Source organism: Chlamydotis macqueenii, chromosome 12 (genome assembly GCF_036417535.1).
Source record: "Chlamydotis macqueenii isolate bChlMac1 chromosome 12, bChlMac1.mat, whole genome shotgun sequence".
Taxonomy (NCBI): domain Eukaryota; kingdom Metazoa; phylum Chordata; class Aves; order Otidiformes; family Otididae; genus Chlamydotis; species Chlamydotis macqueenii.
In genome coordinates this window covers 18,558,169-18,579,493 of record NC_141567.1, presented here as the reverse complement: position 1 = coordinate 18,579,493, position 21,325 = coordinate 18,558,169, and the positions used below count along the sequence as shown (strand labels likewise).

Below are 21,325 nucleotides of genomic sequence, written 5' to 3'. Positions count from 1 at the left end.
GGCATGTAGCTGAAACATGCAGCAGGCTCTTAACACACACACACACACACACACACATACGTTTTTCAACATCTTACCTTTACTAACAGCATAGTCTTGCATACTGATCCAGAGGCTCCTTGCTGGCTCTTTTGTACAACCCAACGCCAAATCAACATAAACAGAAATCTCAGGTCTCAGCTTATAATCAAATGGCTTCTGTTCCTCATTTCCAGATAGGGCCACTTCTAATAAGGAGCTCATGCATTTGTCTAACAGAAGGGAAATACTTAAGAAGTTGAACTCTGCAAATTTTGAGGATTACATGTATCTATCTGAAAGCATAAAACAGCCTTCACTCTCCATTTCATTTAAAAAAATAAAAATCAAGACATCTCATTGTCTGATTACAAACTCACATTACATAAAGAATAAAGTGACTTAGAGTTACAATTTATGTAAAACAAAGATTTAGAAGAATTATCTCACTCTGCATCATTAATTCCATCTGAACTATATAGCCATAGGCCTATTGTATATTCATATATATTGCCTTTATAACCATATGCAATTATTGTATCTTCAAACATGGACTCATTTGAAATACTGTGTCTTGTAATTAAGTCTTGAAGTAGTACACTGAGAATCAGATGCAGAAGAAGATGTGAACTAAGAGGAACAGGCCACAGAGAAAGAGGAAGCAAGTGCATTATTCAGATAGGAATGGATGACTAGAAATACTAATGCTGAGTCCTCTTAACACTTCTGGTAGCCAGAAGGATTGAAGATTGTTGTTAATAGTATTATTTCTAATTAATAAAAATTCCACTTTGTTATTAGAAAACAAGGTAATATTTTTCAATAATAAATATGAAGAACAGAATCCCTGGTGTGTCTGTTAAATGCTGAGCATCTCAGAGTAAAACATTGGAAATTAACTCAGTGAAGTCTGTGTTATTTTGTTTTCCTTCTGTATGCCTTTAAAAGAGCCTTTGTAAATGTCAGCATACACTTAAATATCCATTTTCCAACTTTTTGTATTACTAAGTAAATAGACAAGAATACTGAAAGACAAACCCTAAGTACACAGACTTATTCAAACATCATTAGAAATTTCAAAATTGAACACAAGTATTTGCAATGACAATTAAGACGTTTGCATTTAACAGCTTACCTAAATGAGGAATATCCATTTCCACCCCATCACTGAAAAGCGGAGTTTTCAACCAATAGGCTGTATCTTGTTCCTCGGGGGACACTGGAGGTCCTTGAAGCATGCCGCCAAGACACCGCCCAATAAGCAAAGCTACAGTTCTCTCTAGATCAACAAGCCATACCCAAGACTGGGCAGGCTGTGGTAAGGGGACTCCAGCAGGATCAATTAATTCAGGTCCACCTAAAAGTATTAGCAACAAATTATTAAATTAATCACTGTTGCCCAGATGTTAAAAACAATTCTAAAGTTAGGAAAATTAATGGCAGATCTTTTTAGTTTTTCACAGTTAATAGCAGATCTGCCCCTCACTAAACAACCTGTAAACTGAAGAAACAACAGTTAGAAGAAATAGAACGCTTAACACTGTAATTTCAGCAGCAGAGGACATCACCATTCATGGTACAACTGTTCATACTCAGTGAAGTAAAGGCTCTTTTAAACTCTGCCCAAGCATCTATTTAGTCCACTATGTATTTTCTCCTGTTCTGATAAATCTGCATAGATAAATGATACAACTGGAAATAGCACTTAGCAAAAGCAGAAAACTTTGCCAAAAAAATTAATGAAAAAAATCAATCAATGACAAGTAAGTATAGCATCTCTTATCACAAATTTCGGTTGCTTTACCTGTTTTTACATATCTGTTTCATTGGCACCAGAAACATCTGGTGGCACACGTTCAGGAACTTAGCAGGTAATTAATGAGTTTAAGTTAAAATTCTATTACACCACAAAATGCAAAGTAAAAGTAAAATTTGGACATGAAAGGAAACAGATCACAACAAAATTATTAGCTGCATCAGAGGAAGTTCAGACTGGACATCAGGAAAAAGCTTTTAACTGAGAGGGTGATCGGTCACTGCAACAGGCTCCCCCAGAAAGGGGTCGCAGCAGCAAGCCTGTCAAGAGTTCAAGGAGCATCCAGACGTTGCTCTTAGTTATACAGTTTAGTTTTAGGTAATCCTGCGAGGAGCAGGGAGTTGAATTTGATGATCCTTACAGGTTCCTTCCAATTTGAAATACTCTGTGATCCTACAACTCTAAAATCAGTGTTTCTTTTATAAATAAAGAATGGTATTTTTATGTATTACAAACTTAGTATTTTCAGTTCAATATGTATTTCTCATACTGCTCTTGGATTCCTACTCAAGTCAATATATATCCTAGGTTGACAGAATAAAGAAGTTTGCCTGCAGCTCAAAATACTTCACAGCAAGGGATGTTAATACATTTAAGAATTTGAAAAGGAGATATGGCAAGATACTTAGCCTAAAAAAAGCTCCATCTTTACAGGGAAAGTTAAACTTCCACTATAAAAGAGTGATATGCCATTCTTTATTTTTCAGATTAAAAGCGTGTTAGTTATTACACTTACCATGAAGTGGCCACTGTAATTCTTGATCTTCTAAAAGGGCTGCAGCAGGTAACAGTCTATTAAGACGATCCAAAGGTGGCAACAGATCTAGCAGGTAACTCAACAAAGGCCGAGCCACTGATACTGGCAGTAACAATAAAGAGTTGACAATCTGAGAGAGCATACTACCAGCAGCCGATACATAAATTACATCTGCAGAGAAAAAAACAAAAAAAAAAACATAGAAAACCACAAATATAATTCAGAATATAATTATATTCCAAGTACAATTTAACAAGTAAAAAAACCTGCATAAAAGTATCTCAGCTGTCTTAAACCTAGTTGTCTCAAAATATCTTAGCTGTACATTCTGAATTGGGGGGTTTGTTTAATAATCATTAGTCCATTCCACATATTTTACTTCCATACTTTTCAGTAATCTAAAAAAAAAAGTACTTTTAAAAAAGAGAAATCTAGAACTAACAGAAGTGAAACAATAATGCACAGAGACAATATCCTCTCTACTCCATATTTTACCTGTCTGAAAAATGTTATATTAAAAGTTAGATCCAAAACATGAACCAGATGCTATGTCCTTGGGTAGATACTTAACCTCCTCCTCTGGGGGAAGCTTGGGATGTCTACTTTATGCAGATATAGGGAAAATAAAGTATTCCATTATCCAAATCTAAACAAATAGTAACTGCCCTAAGCTTATTGTGCCACCATTACTAATTTTTCCATTAACATTTACCTCTCAGTTTTTCCCCAACGTTACCATTCCAAGAGCTTTCCTTAAGCAGTGTTGCAGAACGGGAATAGATATCTGTAGCATGAGGTAATAAAAGCTGAAGGTGTTTGTGAAGCAGTGCCACACTGCTGGAATTCTAGAGGACATAAACATAAGAATAATTCTGTAAATGTATTTAAGGGGTTCATTATTTAAATCAGTTTAGCTTTCAGAAAGACTTTCAACAGGAATCTTGCAACATTGTGGTGCTCATGAAGGCTGAATTAATTTCCCCCCCCAAACGACAAAAATAAGGACACACACCTCACTAACACTGTTGATGTGGCAATAAGCCAGTAACTGTTTCTGGAGTGAACACAAAAGCTCATGAAGATGAGCAGGTTGGCTGTTTTCTGATGATGATGTACCCAGTAAAAATTTATCACTGTTTTTTTCCAGTTCTCCAAAGGCTTGGTCCTAGTAAGACAAAAAGGGGGGGGAAAGAACAACTAACTGTGTCTTCAAATGCTGTAATACATTACTATTACCTTAAAAAGAAGCTTTTTTTGCCTTTACCATGTGCAAAGAAATCGGATAATGTCAAGTGGATCATGGAATAACCGAACCTGAAACTAAAATTGCTTAGAATGTCACAGTAGCGATTGTGATTGCTGTCAAGCAAACATTCCTATTCTAAAAAGGGTATTTTCAGAAGCAGAAATATTTTTCTTTCAACACACCAAGGATAACTGGATGAAAGAACTCACTCCCCACTCTAACCCCAAATCACAGTATGTTAAAGTAAGTAACAAGCCTTTAAGAATTTATTGCGGGCTGATGTACAAAATGTTTCAGATTGGAATCCTTCCCTGCATTACCTTGGACTGCAATAAAAACAGTAGAAGGCAGATGGTTACTTGATTTCATTCTGAATTCTACTGAAAAAACTGAGTTAGTTTCAAGTAAAAAATACAAAGTAGATTGCTCAATCTAGATGACTGGTGGAGGTGTCTAGAAAAAAGAACAAAAAGCTACCAACCCTCGCTCTCAGGAGATAGGGATACTATGTCAGAGAAGTAAAAATCCGATTTATTTTTGCTGTTATATTTAACTGGCTAGCAGAGCTAAAAGGTGAGAGAGTCAGTTATTTGCTTTTACACTCCCCTGTACTTTTCATCAGCCTCTACTTTTATACAGCTAAGAACAGCAATCTCTTTGACACACTACGTATAGTAAGATGGCTGACCTGTACTTGCTGAACTGTTATAAGGTAGTTACCTTACTGAAGTTAATTAAACAGATTCATGTTCCTAGTGTCTGCCTATCTTTCTCTGGTGGCTGAGATTATACTGACAAAAATAGATCCATACCATCTACTTACTTGATGTGTTATATTCTATCTTCCAAACATTTTTGAAGCCAGAGTAATAAAATACTTTGGTTTAATATGAAACCATTTACATTGATACAAGCCAAGTTAAACAATAAATACCATTATAACAACATTAGGGCCACAATGTTAGAGATGATTTAACTGATTTTAGTCCACTTCAGGAAAAATATATATGGCAATGTTACTTTAAATAAACAAAGAGAGCATCATTTTCTGAAAGTAGGGAAAAACTTTTAACCCTTCTAAGCACTGTGTTTAGAATCACAGAATGGTTTGTGTTGCAAGGGACCTTAAATATCATCTAGTCCCAACTCCCCTGCCACGGGCAGGAACACCTTCCGCTAAACCAGGCTGCTCAAAGTCCAGCCCAATTTGGCCTTGAACACTTTCATTAAAAACAAAACAAAACAAAACAAAACCAAACCACCAAATAAAAGGCCTATACATACTGTATAAAATCCCAAATTTCTCAGAAGAGTCTTCATTAAGATTTCGGCTAGATGAGTATCTGGATGACTGCTCTGGACAGCGTACGTCTGATCAGAGAGATTTCCATAGCTAATACACAACGAGGAAGTTTCTGCGGCATCAGATGGCGAGCTATAGCCAAGCAGGGAAGCTACATGGGTATGATCCTGCAAGCTCGTCAGAATAATATCCAATTGCATTCTCTAAAGAGAAATGTTTAGACACAAGAAACACTCTTTGTTAATGAAGACAAAACAATGAGCTAAGAACCAAAAAGCATCAGGCATAGTTAATCCAATAAAAATACTCTAATGAGACATGAAAATAAGCTGGAGGACTTTACAAAAAAAAAAAAAAAAATCCAAACAGGTATTTTCTGCAGATTTGTAGTATTAGAGAACAGATAAATACACGCAATAATATGACCATACCTAGTAAAAATTAGAGATTAAGAGATAGATTAGAAACTGGACCACATGCTTTCTCCAGTTTGTTCTAGTTATCTGATGGGGGAGTGGGGGCAGGGATGGACAGAGAGACAATTATCCTCATCTATACGTAGAGAAAAGGAAAAGAGTAAAAAGTATGGCAAGCACACATCAGACCAAGGAAGGTGGCAGATGCACAGCAATGACCTTCAATTTCAGTATTCCCCACTGTTGCTGGTTACGATGCCTGAAAAATCTAAACTTGCCCTAGCCTAGTAATTGTCAGAGGTTTTAGTTTGTACTGGTACTAATCTTCAGAAAACTTTAGAAAATTTGAATCAGAAGATTCTTCTTCATAGTTTCAGATCTATTCCAGAGCTTATAAAATAAAGGATTTGATCAGGATCCTATGCACATAGAACTGAATAATAGCTTCTCTCATTTTTTAACACAAGACTACTGCTGAAGCTTCAGTTCCTACCGCCCTCAAGGACAGAAACAGATGTTCCTTGAATTTATTTCCTTTCATTTGCAGGATACAGGGCAAGCCTCCTAATCTGCATTAATTTCGGTTCTTTACATTCAAGAAAAAAACCAAGGAATATCCCAGTCATCTTTGCAAAGTAGGGTGAAATCCATGTAGGAAAAGCATTATATAACAAAATAGTTAATTTTCTGTTACCAAGACTTGTTATATCGAACTAGTACAGAAAAATACCTAACCTTTAAACTTGTCTAGATAACACAGAATTCCTAACCTTCTTGTAGCCAAACTTCACTTCAGAAAACATGTAGTGCTCCTTACCTCACTAGATTCTGATTTAGCCAGGCTATACATTTTGTTAAGTTGGGCTTTGTACAGCATCTGACCAATAACATGCTTGTATGCTACAAATGAGGCTCACCTCACTGTTCAAAATAATCTACCAAAAAAAACCCCCAAAAATCCCCCAAAACCAGAGTTGCTTTCAAAGCATGGCATAACGTTACTTGACCTTACCTGTCCTTTTGATAAGCTTTCCCATCTATCAGGACCTTGGGGTAGAAGAGAATGCAGTAATTCCATTCTCTCTCGCAATGGAGGAAGTAGCATAGTTGCTCCTACTGACAGAGTCTCAATTACAACCTAAAATCAGAGTAGAAGAAAATACTTTCTCGGTGGGGGACAGGGGAAATCACATGATACATCAAAAAAATCCACTTAAATTTTATTTAAGATCAGAATTCTATCACACAATAGCCCATTAATGTTTTATTCTGTGATGCAAAGATATGTGGAACACTGAAAGAGTGAAACGAGACCAACGTATTGCCAAAACAACAAAAAAAAATTTTCTAAGTTGCTATTTCCTGTAAGAGTGCCATCTTAGGAGAAGTTACTTGAGTAAGTCAGTTACTCAATCCACAACATGAAAATTTCAGGCTCATTGTTATAAGCAGTAATAATTAAAATGTTATAAACTAAAAGCAGCTTTTTAAAATTCTCATGCAAACATTCTCCTCTGCTTTCATACCATGAAACAGTGATGGGGATTAATTTTTTTAACTTTAATGAGTAAAACTGGTAAGTCAGAATCATATTCACCAGAGTGTCTAGTTCAGAAAGTTAGAGAAATCTTTAATTACACAGCCAAAGAAAGAAAGACAAGAAGGTAACACAATTTTCACATATAAACAAAAAAGCAATACTTACTTCCTGAATTTCATCAGGGACAGAAGAGTCCATCAGTCTGAACAACAAATTTCGAAGAGGACCAGCCTGCCGGCCAAGAATGCTAGTAGCTACACCTCCAGCCAGTGCAAGTGCAAGATGATTAGAAAGCAGCTTCAAACACAATTTAAGAAAATTGTGATGTTCCCTGTAAAAAGAAATACACCTTTGTTAATCTCTCTGATTATTAGCCTTACTTCCTTTCACTTCCTTTGTGCACAAAGTTTTTAAACTCTCATCTTTCTGGTATGCAAAATCAAATAAGTGAATTACAACTGGGCTTTACAGAAACCCCTCTGAAAACCTACTGCCAATCTGCTTAAAAGAACAACCACCAAAACCAGAATACAGAAAAATGTCTTTTTGTTGCATTTAATTTGCTGGAGCACCTTCCAGAAAATATTAATTTGTGGAAATGTATAAAGGCTCCCCAAATCTAAAGCATGGAGAATGCTTCTTGCATATATATTTCAAATCTCAGAGATATTTCATGTCTATGGATCTCACATTTGTAGAGAAACAGCTTGCATTTTCAAGATTAATGGAATATCCTATCTTAAAAGGGGGAAAAAAGCCCCCAAAAACCCAAACGCCCATGGAACTGATAATGAAATATCCCAAATCGCCCACTACTAATCTCTGTCTGTACCAGAAGCAAACTGCTGTAACGGTAATATAACATCTCATTACAAAGTTTCATAAGACAAATCAGTTCCTGAAAAAATTTACTTGCCTTTCTTCATTTTGTTCACTCAGACAGAAAAATTATGCTAATTGACATAACCTGAACAACAGAGTCATAGATGACCTTTAAAAAGCCTTTAATGCATTCTGAACGATTTCTTTTTCTCCAGAGGTGATCAGAGACCTTGAGTTGCAAGAAAGGAACAGTCCACCCTCACATGCTAAAAACACATGTAGAAAAATATCCTGTGTTCCATAGAAACAGGGTTTTTTCAGAGCATTGATCCCAACTCAAAACACAATGGCAACTATACATGCCCGGGTCGGAGCATCATATATGTGCTAGTCAATAACTGAATGTATGAACTGATGGATTATCACTTGAAGAGGTTTTTTTCTGCCTAAGATTATCAGTAGATTAGAGTCAGTGTGTATCCACTCAAAGTGGTTACAGGAGGAAGAACTCGCAAAGCAGAAATAACGTACAGAAATAGTAAATGCATTTCAACTATATAGAAAACTGTGTTTGAAAGGATAACTCTGAAAGAAAATCTTTAATTCAATGCATAATTAAAGTAAATTCCAGAGAAAAGATCCTGCTACATTTGAAGGCACTGAAAAGCTCCTCTGTTATACAAACAATAAACAGCATCTGCAAGACCAAATAAAGCAGACTTAAAGCGTAATCAGGACTAAGCCATGCACTACTGCTGTAAAGAAAAAAAAATCATAAAAATCTGTAACATCCATATGCTGTATATACCTTGATGAAGGAAAAGGAAGAGGGGGAATTTCACTGTTAATTTTGTCACAGTAGTGCTCAAGAAAAGAACGAAGATGCGAAAAGGTACTTTCTTCAAGGTCTACGCAGTAGGGTCTGTGCCATGCCACAACTTGCCTGGAACCAAACATCAAAATAAGTTAACCACTGAAAATATTCCAACTGCTTTCATAAATTGACAGTTAGGTAGGTTGAGTACATGCTGAACTGAACCATTTTTTTTCTCTTACAACAAACTATTACGATCAAGGCAGACTAACTTTCTGATCCTTGAAGGTATATTCTGCTCTCTTTTCTGTAAAAGGCCTTTACAAATCAAAGACTACATTTATGAACAAAAACATGTACAACACCATAAATATAAAGTATTTAATCTGATTCATGTAAAAGCTGACCAGTACTCAAAAGCTGTTTTTAGTAGAAATGAGAGTTCAAAAGGGGTAGTACCAACTTAGTACTATTTGAGTGTTTCTTAATTGATTTATCTAAGATAATCAATCTAATCAATCCCTTCAAAACAGGGCATTTTAAATTCTTCCTGAATTATTTTCCAGATAGTAAGTTTTTCTATTCCTGTGTGTTAGTTCATCTACAAATCTGACGTGTGTATAAATCTGCTTATGTGTATGGCGTAAGTATTATTTCAGTTATTGTATATTAATAATCAAACTACTTATTTAGGTACCTGGTTTTAGTTTAGGTTAACATGTAACCATCCAGAAATTTGTTAAGATGTTTAAATCCACACCAGTAATTTGTCTAAACTTCCCATTTTCTGAAGTCTTGTGCTTAGGGTATTTCTTGTTACACTAAAGGAAACTGCTAAAGCCATAAAAAATAGCACAAAATAAAAAATAGAGTTGTTTCTCCTCCCACTGCCTAACTTACTGATTTTTAGTAAACAGAGTTAATTTTTGTCTAACAGCAGTTAAGAAATCTTCATATACAAAGAACTGATATCCAAATTGCTGCTATATTTTCACTTGTAATCTTTAACAGTTCAAAAAAAGAAGAGAAAAGGAGGAAAGAGAAGAAGAGAAAGAGAGAAGAAAAGATTGTCCAGTCCAAAACAGTACAAGCAGAATACCTGAAACGCACAACATTGTTAACACCTTAAGGAATGAGTTATAAGTATCCCAACGTGGACTTCCATAAAAAAAAAAATAATAAAAATTATACCTGTCCCCCAATGTCATTCTTACCTGTCCCTTGGAAGAGCTGTCCAGGCAAGGCTATGGGACGTTCCTGCTGAAATTTGTTGAATTGCAACTCCATCTAAACCACTTACTTTCTTCGGTTTAGTAATGGGACCAGTAGAGTTTCCCTGACCACACTGTCCCATTGAATTGTTACCCCAAGCATAAACTTCATTATCTATAAACATAAAAAGGTGCAAAACAAAACCTGAGATATAATTGCTTTTGATCAAGAGAAGGATTATGTATTTTCACATCTTATTCGTTTTACCATGAGAAAGTGCCAAACAGTGACTGTCACCAATTGAAATATCAACTATTCTTGTAGCAGCCAGTTCTTCAATAAGCTTGGGTCTAAGAGCAGTTGCCTCTGAAGAGCCACAGCCGAGGCATGCACCGCAGCCCCATGCATAAACCTAGAGTAAACAAACCACAAAATGTCTTATTCTTATTTCTGACGACCAAACAAACAAAATATCAGATAACCATTTGCACAGTAATTGCAATTACCCTTTCAACAAAACACGCGTAGTACTTTCACGATTCTAACATACATTTCATATAATCTAAATTTCTTCCCCTCAGCCACTCAGATCACTGGCCACAGAGCACATCAATGGGGGAGGCTGCTGCAAGAAAAGAAACTGCTACAGCAAACTTCAACACGCCTAATCCGTACTTTTAAAACCCGTTGCCTTTGAATCACAGAGGGGTGAGGGTGGGGGTCAGTTAGGTTACGTGTGTAGAAATGCTTACTGTATACGTATTACACGTATACACTCCAAGTCGCTAAGGGTCCTCATTTACCGCCTAAACATTTATTTCCAAGCTCTCCCGAGATTTTTCAGATTAGAAATAAAGCTTTCAGTTAACGCCTATATTTTAAAATACAGATACATTTTAAAAAACTTAGTCACTTAGCCACCTGAGTTTGTTAACGGGTTAAAAATTACAAGCATTTCACTGCTTTTTGCTTCCAGAACCCACTTTGCTTCCTGAATACAATTTGGTTTTGCAGCAGTTACGCTTATTAACCTAAAAATAATTCATTTTATACGGCTAAGCCAGACTCTTGAAAAGTGTACTTATACATGGATCTTCAGCACATTTTAAATTACTCTAGCACATTAGGATCCCAGTACTTTAGTCAATCTCTAATCCAGAACTTTACTAATATTTAAGTACTCATTGAATATTTTCTCAACAGTCAAAATAATAAATGCTGAAAAAATGAACCCACACCATCTTCATCAGCTTTCATCATCTGAGTGAAAACTTGGTTCTGCCTACCTGCCCTGTTGATGTCAAGGCAAGTGAAGACTGGCTCCCAGCACAAACTTTTCGAATAAACATTCCTTGCAGGGCTTCTATAACTTTAGGTTTATATACTCTATTTGTATCACCATGACCAAGTTTGCCTACAAAAGGAGGAAACACAAGTGGTAGGTATTTTCAACACATAAACTACAACAATAAGAAGTATCGAAAAAGAATTATTTTTGGATTTCCAAAAACATCACAGTATATTTTAAAAATTAAAATATATTACAATTTTTATAAAATCTGTTCTCTTTCAGTTGCAGTAATTACAGACTTCAGGAAATATGTATTTATTGTAGTGCATTTAAATTTTGAAATATTAATTCCATATATCCACACTATTCATTGCCTTTATCCACACTATTCATTCACTGTTTAATTACTGAAGTCTTCCAAATCACTAAACCTTTTAATATTTAGTGAAAAAAAAAGATTTAAAAATTTGTCTCTCTTACTTTATAAAGTGACCTGAAAAAAACAACTTTTCTGCATTTTTTCCTAACAGTTGTGTGTATTCATGTAAACATTAATACTTTCAATTCCCTTATTCCTCCTTTATGTTTCTTTTGAAAACAGCTATTTGTCTTCACAACTTCACCAGCTTCAATCAATGACCTCAAAAACGATAATTGTCACTAGACTGTGTCAGTGTATTGACAGAAAAATATTCCTCAAAAGGAAGCAAAAAAACCCCATCAAAATCAAATGTGAAATACATTACAAAAACTAATAACGTCTACAAAGGTTACACTTTGATTCATGTTGTTTTAGCTTTCCTGCAACAATATTTTAGTACCACATTATTAACAGCCAAAAACCAAATTGTTTATAATTTACTGAAATAGAAGAGCAAATTCCAGTACTGAAGGTTAAGATGCCTGTCCTGTTAAAAACGGATTTTTCAACTGAAATTACAGAAAGAGGGAGACAGAGGAGTGGGCACAATTCTACATGCGTGTGTCACAGCTAGCTTTTGAATGAAAATCAAATTCCTACCCAGTTCTATTAACTACCAATTTGATTATGAGATTTCTGTAGACTGCATTTTCCTCTCTTCTCATACTAGGCTGGGAAGCAATAATACAGCAATTTTAATTTTGAGTTTTAATTTTTATCTAGCAGCATAGTCAAATTTAGCAAAATATAGTAATAGAGAATGAATGACAAACTCTTTGACAAAGCATCTATTGGCAATGAAGCCTAGAAGCCCTTCATTTTTGAGATGGAACAGGTTTCTCCAAGAGGCAGTTTAAATGCAACAGTTCCTAGTACATGAATACAGTTATTGCCATACCAAATAAGTGAGTTTATTTGAAAGTTATCAGCAAAGCATTTTTTCCAGAATTGCTTACGCACTCAATGAGCTTTCTGCTCTGTGAAACCTATCTTCCTTCTGATAATCAATTTTTGAAGTCTATAATCTTACAGATAAACTTCAAATACTGTATTTAGACTTCACTAAAATACTTTTCTTGAATAGCTACAAAAGGACAAAGAAAAAACCCTGAAACTGCAAGCTGCAAGGAGTATGGAGGCTATGAGGTAGATGTAACAAGACGAAGATTACTAACAAAATGTTAGTTTTACATACCATTATCTCCTCCTCCAAATGACCATACTGTTCTCCCATCTTTGGACAGAGCTATTGTGTGTGAACTACCGCAGGAAACCTCTCCTACATTGCTAATATCTTTTACTAAAGTTGGAATGTTGCGGCTGTTGCTGTCACCATGACCTACAGGGGAGAAAAGGAAAAAAAAAAAAAAAAAAATCTTTTTTTTGAAGATTTAAGTTCTATTTATGGTTTGTAACTTCAGCAAGATTTTGCAAAACCAATGTACATTGTAATTACCACAAGTTATAATTTCTGCAGACTTTTTGCAAATATTTGTAGTAAGGTTTGGAACAGATCTGCAGTAAGGTTAACAAACACCTCATTTTTACAATACATAGTCCAGCACACTTGTTCATACTTTACTGCCACTAAATCACAGGACTATTTTCTACCTAGTTTAAAAGAAATAAAAAGAATTACTTGTACAACTGCCTTGATTAGGTAGCTATACTACCTAATATTGGGCAGCAGGTAGCCTGAACAGCATAAGGAAGCTAAAGTAAGGGCACACTCCTACTAATGTCAATACAAGCGTACATACTGCACAGACATAAAACCAGCAAACTAGACAGTTTTACACAGTCACAATTCTAACTGGTTCTTTCTGCAGAAGCCCAATACATCCCAGTATCACCTACTTCATAATAAGCATGAGTTACATGTCTAATAAACTACAGAAATTCTGCAGATACAGAAGAAAAACGCGGAACAGAGGGAAAAGAATACTACATGGTATCCAAAATTGATTAAATGTGAACAAGTTATTACGACCTAATTAAATGCTACTTTCTAGCTGCGTACTGAAACTCACCATTGCACTCTCCAAGCTCCCCAAAGCCACATTAACCCCACATTAACCCCACATTAACCAAAAACTCAGTAAGAACATTTCCCTCAAAACTATGGGTTAAACTTCTACCCCAGTGTTGTCTTAACAGTAAGGATAGGCTCAGCACTTCTACTGATTCCCTTGAAAAACTGCAACAGATTAAGTTGCAAAACACTGTCCTCATCCTCTGTCCCTGGCAGTCACCTGCTTTCGCTCCTCTACTTGGCAAACATGACATTCAAAGTAAAGACAGCAGTAAAGCACAACTTGAAGCCACTTCCTATGCAAAATCTGTTGGTTCAACTGAACCTGCTTGAGAAGGGTGGTTTTATACTAGGCACACCAACTGTACAGTAAAGATGATAAAGCAGACAAGTGAACTTCTAGCAAACAGAAATACTGTGGTTTTCATTTCAGTTAAATTTAACTTTTTAGATGTATTAAGGTAAAATTATATTAAGCCATTCTGGCAAACTTAATGTCAAGTATCCTTACTAGTATCACATTAGAATCAGATCCTTGATATTATTCGTCAGTTATTCATGACTGCTCAAAGAACCATCCTACCATCACTAGATCATGTTTACCTAGAATTCCAGTTTACTTAAAATGTCTACTGTTGTGGCAGTGGCAATCATATATAATCTTATGAATGAATAAAGGTAACTTTTCTTGAAAAGAAAAATCAGCAAAAATAGAATCTTGGTAAAATTAAAACTAGTCTCGGCACTAGTTTTAATGCAGTCACCTATATACACACACTTGTGTGCATATGTATGTGGATTTAGAGGGGACAATAAGAAAACAAGGTGTATATATATGTATAGTATCGTTACCAAAACCAGGGATTCTTCCAAAAGTATCTCCTGAAAATTTAAAATTACCTAATCTTCCAAAGTCTCCTTCTCCCCAGGTATATAGCTCTCCATCTTCTGTAACAGCAGCGCTATGTCTGTATCCAGCAGATACACATACAACAACCTACATTACATGCAAAAATAAAAATCAACTTTTTACACAAATTCAATAGGAAGTTTGAAAGCTTATGAAAGGCAAGTTTCAGAAGCAGTCTATGTAAATCGATTTGTTCACTCGTGTGGAGCAAGCACACACATAAATCAATCCTCGCAAATTTTTATATTTAATATTTGATAAGTGGAAATTAGTACACAGTCAAGTTTTATATAAAACTGGTCTGGATTTATTTATCAAGCAAATTTAACATAATGATATCTTAGTCTTACAGCAGCAAAAAGAAGCACCAGTGGACATTCAAAACATTGCCTAAAACATAGATAGGGAAGAGAAGGCCTTGTAGGACAATACAAAGCCCCTTTCCAAATGAAGCCACTAAAAAGTTGCATATAAGGAGTCCTAATATTGCAGCTAAAAAAAGCAATCATCTCCTGGAATGTCACTGCAGTTCAGCAAAAGCACATGAGCAAGTTTTACTCTTAAGACTATGAGAAAGTTTACTGACAATGCCACTGTCCACATCACATGCCTAAAGGTAACGATAACTTTTAGTGCTGTGCTGAAAGCAGATCCTGCTTCAAAGAGAAGTTTAGATAAAACAGAACTTTTTCTTAAGATCTTATATATTTCAAACTTTACATAATATGACAACTGAACAGAACAAAAATAAACGTTCTACTATACAAAACATACCTTTCCTTGCAGAGGACCCTGAATAAGTTTGGGATATTTCTGAGTTGAACTATTTCCATGTCCCAATTTTCCATAATCACCGTCACCCCAGCTGAAGACTTCCCCTTCTGTTGTAAATGCTAATGTGTGACCATCAGATCCTTTTGAAGATGATACTTTTTTAATAGACCTATGAGGCTCAAAAGTCAATTTTTTCAATGTGGACTGATTATTGGAATCACCCAGTCCTAGTCTCCCATAGCTGCCTTTACCACAGGCTCTAACAGAACCATCCGTAGAAATAACAAAAGTACAATATTGTCCAGCTTCAATCTATAAACAAAAAGGATGAAATAGCAAAAAAAGATTAGATAAATGTGAAATTCACATATAGCTCTAGAAGTCTATTTTTAAACACGATGTCAGACTTCTTTACATAAACTTTTAACAGAACATAATGTAAAAATTAAGGAGAATTTGGACTTCAGCAGTAAAATTCAAATTCTTGAAAAATATTTTATTACTAAATCTATTTTCTCGAGGTAAAGGATGTAAATAGTGATTAATCTATTTTATTTATTTGCATCTCTTCTATGGACTACAAAACGAAGTTTTTTGAATGCATAAACTTGCTTTATGATGCCTGGTCCTGCAGTCCACTGCTATATAAAATATATCAGCGAAGTCAACAAAAACAATTTCAGAAAATGGACAAATTGTCTAGTGACCAAAAAAATGCTTTTACTTAAGTCAACAATGCAAAGCCAACACAGTAACAGAAGAGCAAACTCTTCTATTCTGTGTCACACATCAATAGAAGTGCTCAGTTGCAACTGCAGAATCTGTGACTAAGGGCAGAAAAAGCATACTGTATATTGATTTTCAGAAAGCTAATTAAGGCTGCTGTGCCAGCCTGGTTTGGGCTTTTAAACTCGGCAACCTTCATGTGAAAACCACCAATGGAAAAGAAAATTAAGTAATTAAGATACCTTTAAAACAACAGTAGAAAAACCCTATAACTACATGTAAGCAAATGCAATTCATAGCAGGTTAGATAATTCAATCATTTGTGTTATGTGGATATTGGTCTGCACGCGTCATTAAAAAAGAAACTGAATGTTTTTTCCAGGCATCAATAAAGCAAGCGAGACACTTTCAGTAAAATAACTTCTGTGAGTAATTCTGCGCATCATACCTTCATTACAATATGACACTTAGAAATAAAGTACTATTTTCCAATTTCATACTCTAACTGTGAAGCTGTTAAATGTTACATACTGTGCCACTATAAATGTCACCCACCGTCTGTGCGTCAGAAAAACTTGGAGCAAGCTTAGGCTGAAGTATTTTCTCTTGAGTTCCTTCTACCAGTTGATGACTGCTGTTGCTACCCCAAACATACACTTCACAGGTCTCAGAAACAATAGGAGCATCACCCGTTTGAATGCTGTCCGGGCTGGCACATGTTCTTGAGTAGTCTGATGCCATTCGACACACCTATTAAAATTATTTAGTACACTGTAGCATTTTCATTTATTTCCATATAGTCACAATGTTTAATGTAACTTTCATTTCCCTTCAACATGACTCTCTGCCTAAAGCACAAAACATCCATCACCGTATCATTAGCATGCCCAAATTACTTTGTTTCTCTGCATCTTAGCTTTTCACCTTCTTTTGCATTGCTTTTGTACTCCAGAATAACTCAGTAGAGACTAGACCATACCCATCCGCACACAGCAGTCAGATGTGTGAGGGGGAAGTAAACTACAATTACCATAACATCAAGGTTCGTTTCAAGACATACCTCTTCAAATAAACACAGAGCTGCCTCATAAAGAGAACATAAGCCATCAGACGTTCTAGTTGGCTCTCTCCATTGACTTCGATCAGCAGATGACCCCTGTTAATTTTTAAATGTTATTATGAGAAAAATACTTCCATACAGCAATAGTGTACCTGCACAAAACACATTATGAATTTATTCTTACAATCAAGCAAAATTAAAAACTCTTTCTATAAGCATAAGTAAACTACCCTTCTCCTCTGAGCTGCGATAACTGCATATACCTCAGGATAAAAACCATATGACAAGTGCTAGTTAAACATTCTTATTTATTCATTTTTGTGAAAATATCTCGGTTCAGAGTTAATGTCTTCTAATGCTGTTTTGTTCTGTGTTTAAAGTGATTATTATTTAATTTAAAATATTAATTATTATTATTTTTGTGTTTATATATTTTCTACATTTTGGTCTCTAATTTTACATCTAGTCCAAAACCAAGAACAAATAAAGTTGCCCATAAGGACATTCAATCCAATTCAGATCCTGCCACTGCCATGCTCTTCTCATGGTCTCCATTCTTCAAATTATTTTAGTTTTTAAAATTTATGTTTATTAGCAAGCATTACAAGCCTGAGAAGAGGGAAAAGAATGATCACTTCAGGGAAAAAGTCCTTCCCTGTTTCAGTCTGAGTATATGAGGCAGAAGCTTGCCACAGCTGCTGATGTGCAACGATTTCAAAGCTTTAAAAAGAATACTCATCTAGGACCAGAAGTAAGCACCTACCATACAAAGCAGTGTGCCATACTTCCAACAACTTAGCTAATTTTCTTATCACGTTAATTTCTGAGCAATAGCAAAAATACTAAATATCTCAAATCTTACCGATTCTCAAAAAATGTATAAGCAGAGGTCTAGCTTAACTGGAGAGCAGGAATGTCCAATATAAAAAACTTTGAACAGGAACAAGGCACACTGCAAAACTTTGAATTCTAAGCAAATTCAGCAAAGCAAGCCTTAAAAACAGTTCCATACTGTCTAACTTTTAAAGGTAAAGTGCAAGTGGATCAAGTACATAATTAATTATTTTCCTGAAGGTAGAACATAATGCCAAAAGTGGCAATGCAGAGATTGCTTTGTTGTTTCATCTCCTTTACCTACAAGGAAATGGGTGGGCAGGGAGGAAGAGAAAGAGATGGTGGGTAACAAAGGAAACACCAAAAAAAAATATTTCACAAAACCCCCCCTTTTTAAATATATTAAGTAAACTATTCAGCAAACTGGAATTCAGTGTTGAGAAACTATTTAAAGTGAAGAATGCAACGACACTTGCAATGTAGAAAAATCAAAGCTACAATACCTACCAAAGATCGTCGCATCTGTGTTAATATACTCATAAAGCAATCAAAGCTGATCATCCCTTCTGGACTTTGCAGCAACTTGGTCTTCTCCATGGTGTTTACTACAGCTGAAGCACCTAAAGCCATTTCTATCCATTCAAGAAGATATCGCAAGGAACCTCGTTGAGCAGCCAAACCAAGAAGCAATTCAGAAGCTAATCTACGACCTAAAGTGTCTGCCCCGGAGTTTGGAATTGTTACTCCTTTAAGAAATGTCGTTACTTGTGATAAACAGTCCAGCCCCATTGGTGGAATCTTGCTTTCATTTGCTAAAGATAAAGGTGGTAAAGAGCTCACAACTTCTATTGCAGTATGGATAACATCATTGCAAAGACTGAGGCCAGGTCCTGATGCGGGCATCATCCAACTTTGTCTTAGCAGTGCAAATAACAGGCTTAATCCAGTCCGAACCCCCATTTCTATGAGCGCATCTGTACTTGACCTAGGACGTTCACTGACAGAATGCACATCTGTTGATCCAGAACTGCTTTCTGGTGAGTGCTGCTGTTGTTTCACCTTACCCTTATCATGGTATTTATTAGAAAGTGCATAGAAGACACGCTGTAACACAAGGAGACGTTTTCGAAGTGCTCCAGCAAACGGAGAGTCTGAGCATACCATCTTCGCCAGTGCCAGCTGGCTGCTAAGAAGAGCATCCAAGTAGTGGTCCTGTTCATCACTAGATAGGGATTCCCGCTCAAAATCTGGTAATTGAGGTCCTTTGAGGCACAGAACCTGCTGGGGCAATGGCACTACTTCTTTATTGCTGACTAACTTGGTGTATAAGATAGAAACTCCCTCCCTCGTTGCAATAGATTCACTGTCTTCGGTGATCCAGGAGCTGTTTAGATGTTCAAGCCACTTCAGCTTCACAGGTGGGACCATAGCTGCCATATTGGTTTACTCCTTTGCCATTAGTCCTGAAGATGAAAAAAACTGTAAATAGGCATGCAATATAATCTACAGAACTTCTCACTCACAGTGGGACAAATTCTAATAAATCTTTAAGAAAGCAAGTAGCAAAAGATTAACCACCAAGAATTACCAAAATTCCAACATTTCACCCATAAAAGTGCTGCAACACAGATTTCAGATCAAACACTAACAAAATAGTTTAGAAGTAGTATATTAAAAAAAGACATTTTGCAGATTAATCTCTATCTTCATTTCAAACAAATAAGTACAAGTGCATATGCAACTTCCTTAACATGATGAAAGAATTTTAGTACAAGTCTGCATTTTCTAAATCCATATGCCCAAAAATTAACAGAGCAGATTTAATTCTGCTATGTTTCAATGAAAACACACTTTGAATATTCTCTAGAAAAAATATTACCTTTACTGACAGCAAAACTGAGGAGAAAGCCTTCAAAACACGCACAAGATAATTCACAACTGTGTATAAGTGAATGGAGTACCAGGGTAAACCTTCATTTTATAATAAATGACACTACTAATTCAGGCCATAACTAAGGGCTCAACCTGACAAAGACGTTTTTAAGTTCTTTGTCACAAATCACTCTTTCTCCTTTCTAAGGCAAGCTAGAGATTTCCTTAAAATCCATGTCAGAATGTTAAACAGAAACCAGGGCAGATGGCTTGAGTGCTAGACTGGAACATTATGCAGGTCCTATTCATTAAGTGAATTGGCTCTTCAGAGCAGAATACACATTACAACTATTCCACATGAATTTACAGTATCAAAAATTATGTATTATGTTATATTAATGTACTATATATTGTATGACTTTAAAAGTATCCAAAGTTTTTAGGACAGATTTTTAAGGAAGGGATCACTAATAATATGCAGGTAAAGAGAAAACTTAGTAACACAACAACACTGGTTTACCAGGAAAGTTCAAATTGATTGTCAAACCAACTTGACAGCTTACAACATTCTTTGAAATCCAAGACATCAACTGATTTGAGAGATCTTTTTTTGCTGACAATTTTAGGAAAAAAACCCCAACACACTATAAGTCATGACACTCTTATGTGGATTCAAATTCAATTAAACATTATGATGAAATTGCTACAAAATTCCTGGGAATCCTATGGCTAACATGGGACTCCTCATCACATCACTAAGCTTTTTTTGGCTAGCACTAGCCCCTGGAATACATCTTTTCTTCTGACTTCTGCACTGCCTGAACTCAAGTCAACATATTTAGCCAAATGGAAAGATGCCTTTTTCCCTTCTTATTCCCTGGAACAACACAGCAGAGTGAGTTCTACACAGGTGGCCTAAAACCTCAGTTACAGGATCCGTATTCAAAATCTAAAATAAACAAACAGATGGAAAAGTTACACTTAAATTACAGAATATTAAATCTCTTTGAAATTTAATCCGAGTGCATCAACTTTCAAACTGAACATGGCAACAAGTCCCCTTTGATCATTTTCAGAAGGGAGCATATAATGTTGGAAGATTATTTTCTCTATGCAGTCCTTCTTTCGGGACAACACACCATAGGTATGGCACTGACAGTATGGCAAATGTGCACATGCCTTGTAGTACCCCAACACCCAGACAGCGCAAACCTCTTAACCATGCTGCTCACAAAGAAAGTGTAAGTTTAAAAAAATAAATAAACAAATTATCAGAAAGGCATTTTGTATATTCAAAAGCACACAGTATTATTTAGGCAAATTATGCTGTAATAAACAATTTCCAAAAATTAAGGTGATGTAAGTTGACAGAAGAACTGTATGCTAGGAAGACAAAATTCAGAAGTAAAACAAGGGAAAAAGAACAAGTTAGTTTTTAGTTAAGTCTTAAGAGATCTTCGC

General features: G+C 35.7%; 1 protein-coding gene across 8 annotated transcripts in view; it reads right to left on the bottom strand.

Annotated features, from left to right (window-relative positions):
• The window catches only part of HERC1 (HECT and RLD domain containing E3 ubiquitin protein ligase family member 1), a 102,109-nt gene that overhangs the window by 63,654 nt on the left and 17,130 nt on the right, over window positions 1–21,325 (bottom strand). For all 8 annotated transcript variants that reach the window (XM_086756864.1, XM_086756857.1, XM_086756863.1 and 5 more), the window contains exons 2-19: window positions 18,500–19,455; window positions 17,159–17,254; window positions 16,654–16,848; window positions 15,373–15,684; window positions 14,589–14,685; window positions 12,852–12,995; window positions 11,231–11,358; window positions 10,212–10,356; window positions 9,947–10,118; window positions 8,727–8,861; window positions 7,262–7,427; window positions 6,569–6,694; window positions 5,122–5,343; window positions 3,604–3,756; window positions 3,304–3,436; window positions 2,571–2,762; window positions 1,154–1,375; window positions 78–251 (exon numbers count right to left, since the gene is read on the bottom strand). In XM_086756864.1, coding sequence (XP_086612990.1) covers window positions 78–251; window positions 1,154–1,375; window positions 2,571–2,762; window positions 3,304–3,436; window positions 3,604–3,756; window positions 5,122–5,343; window positions 6,569–6,694; window positions 7,262–7,427; window positions 8,727–8,861; window positions 9,947–10,118; window positions 10,212–10,356; window positions 11,231–11,358; window positions 12,852–12,995; window positions 14,589–14,685; window positions 15,373–15,684; window positions 16,654–16,848; window positions 17,159–17,254; window positions 18,500–19,429 — 3,742 coding nt within the window. In that variant the 5' untranslated portion in view covers window positions 19,430–19,455. The remainder of the gene's footprint in view (window positions 1–77; window positions 252–1,153; window positions 1,376–2,570; window positions 2,763–3,303; window positions 3,437–3,603; window positions 3,757–5,121; window positions 5,344–6,568; window positions 6,695–7,261; window positions 7,428–8,726; window positions 8,862–9,946; window positions 10,119–10,211; window positions 10,357–11,230; window positions 11,359–12,851; window positions 12,996–14,588; window positions 14,686–15,372; window positions 15,685–16,653; window positions 16,849–17,158; window positions 17,255–18,499; window positions 19,456–21,325) is intronic.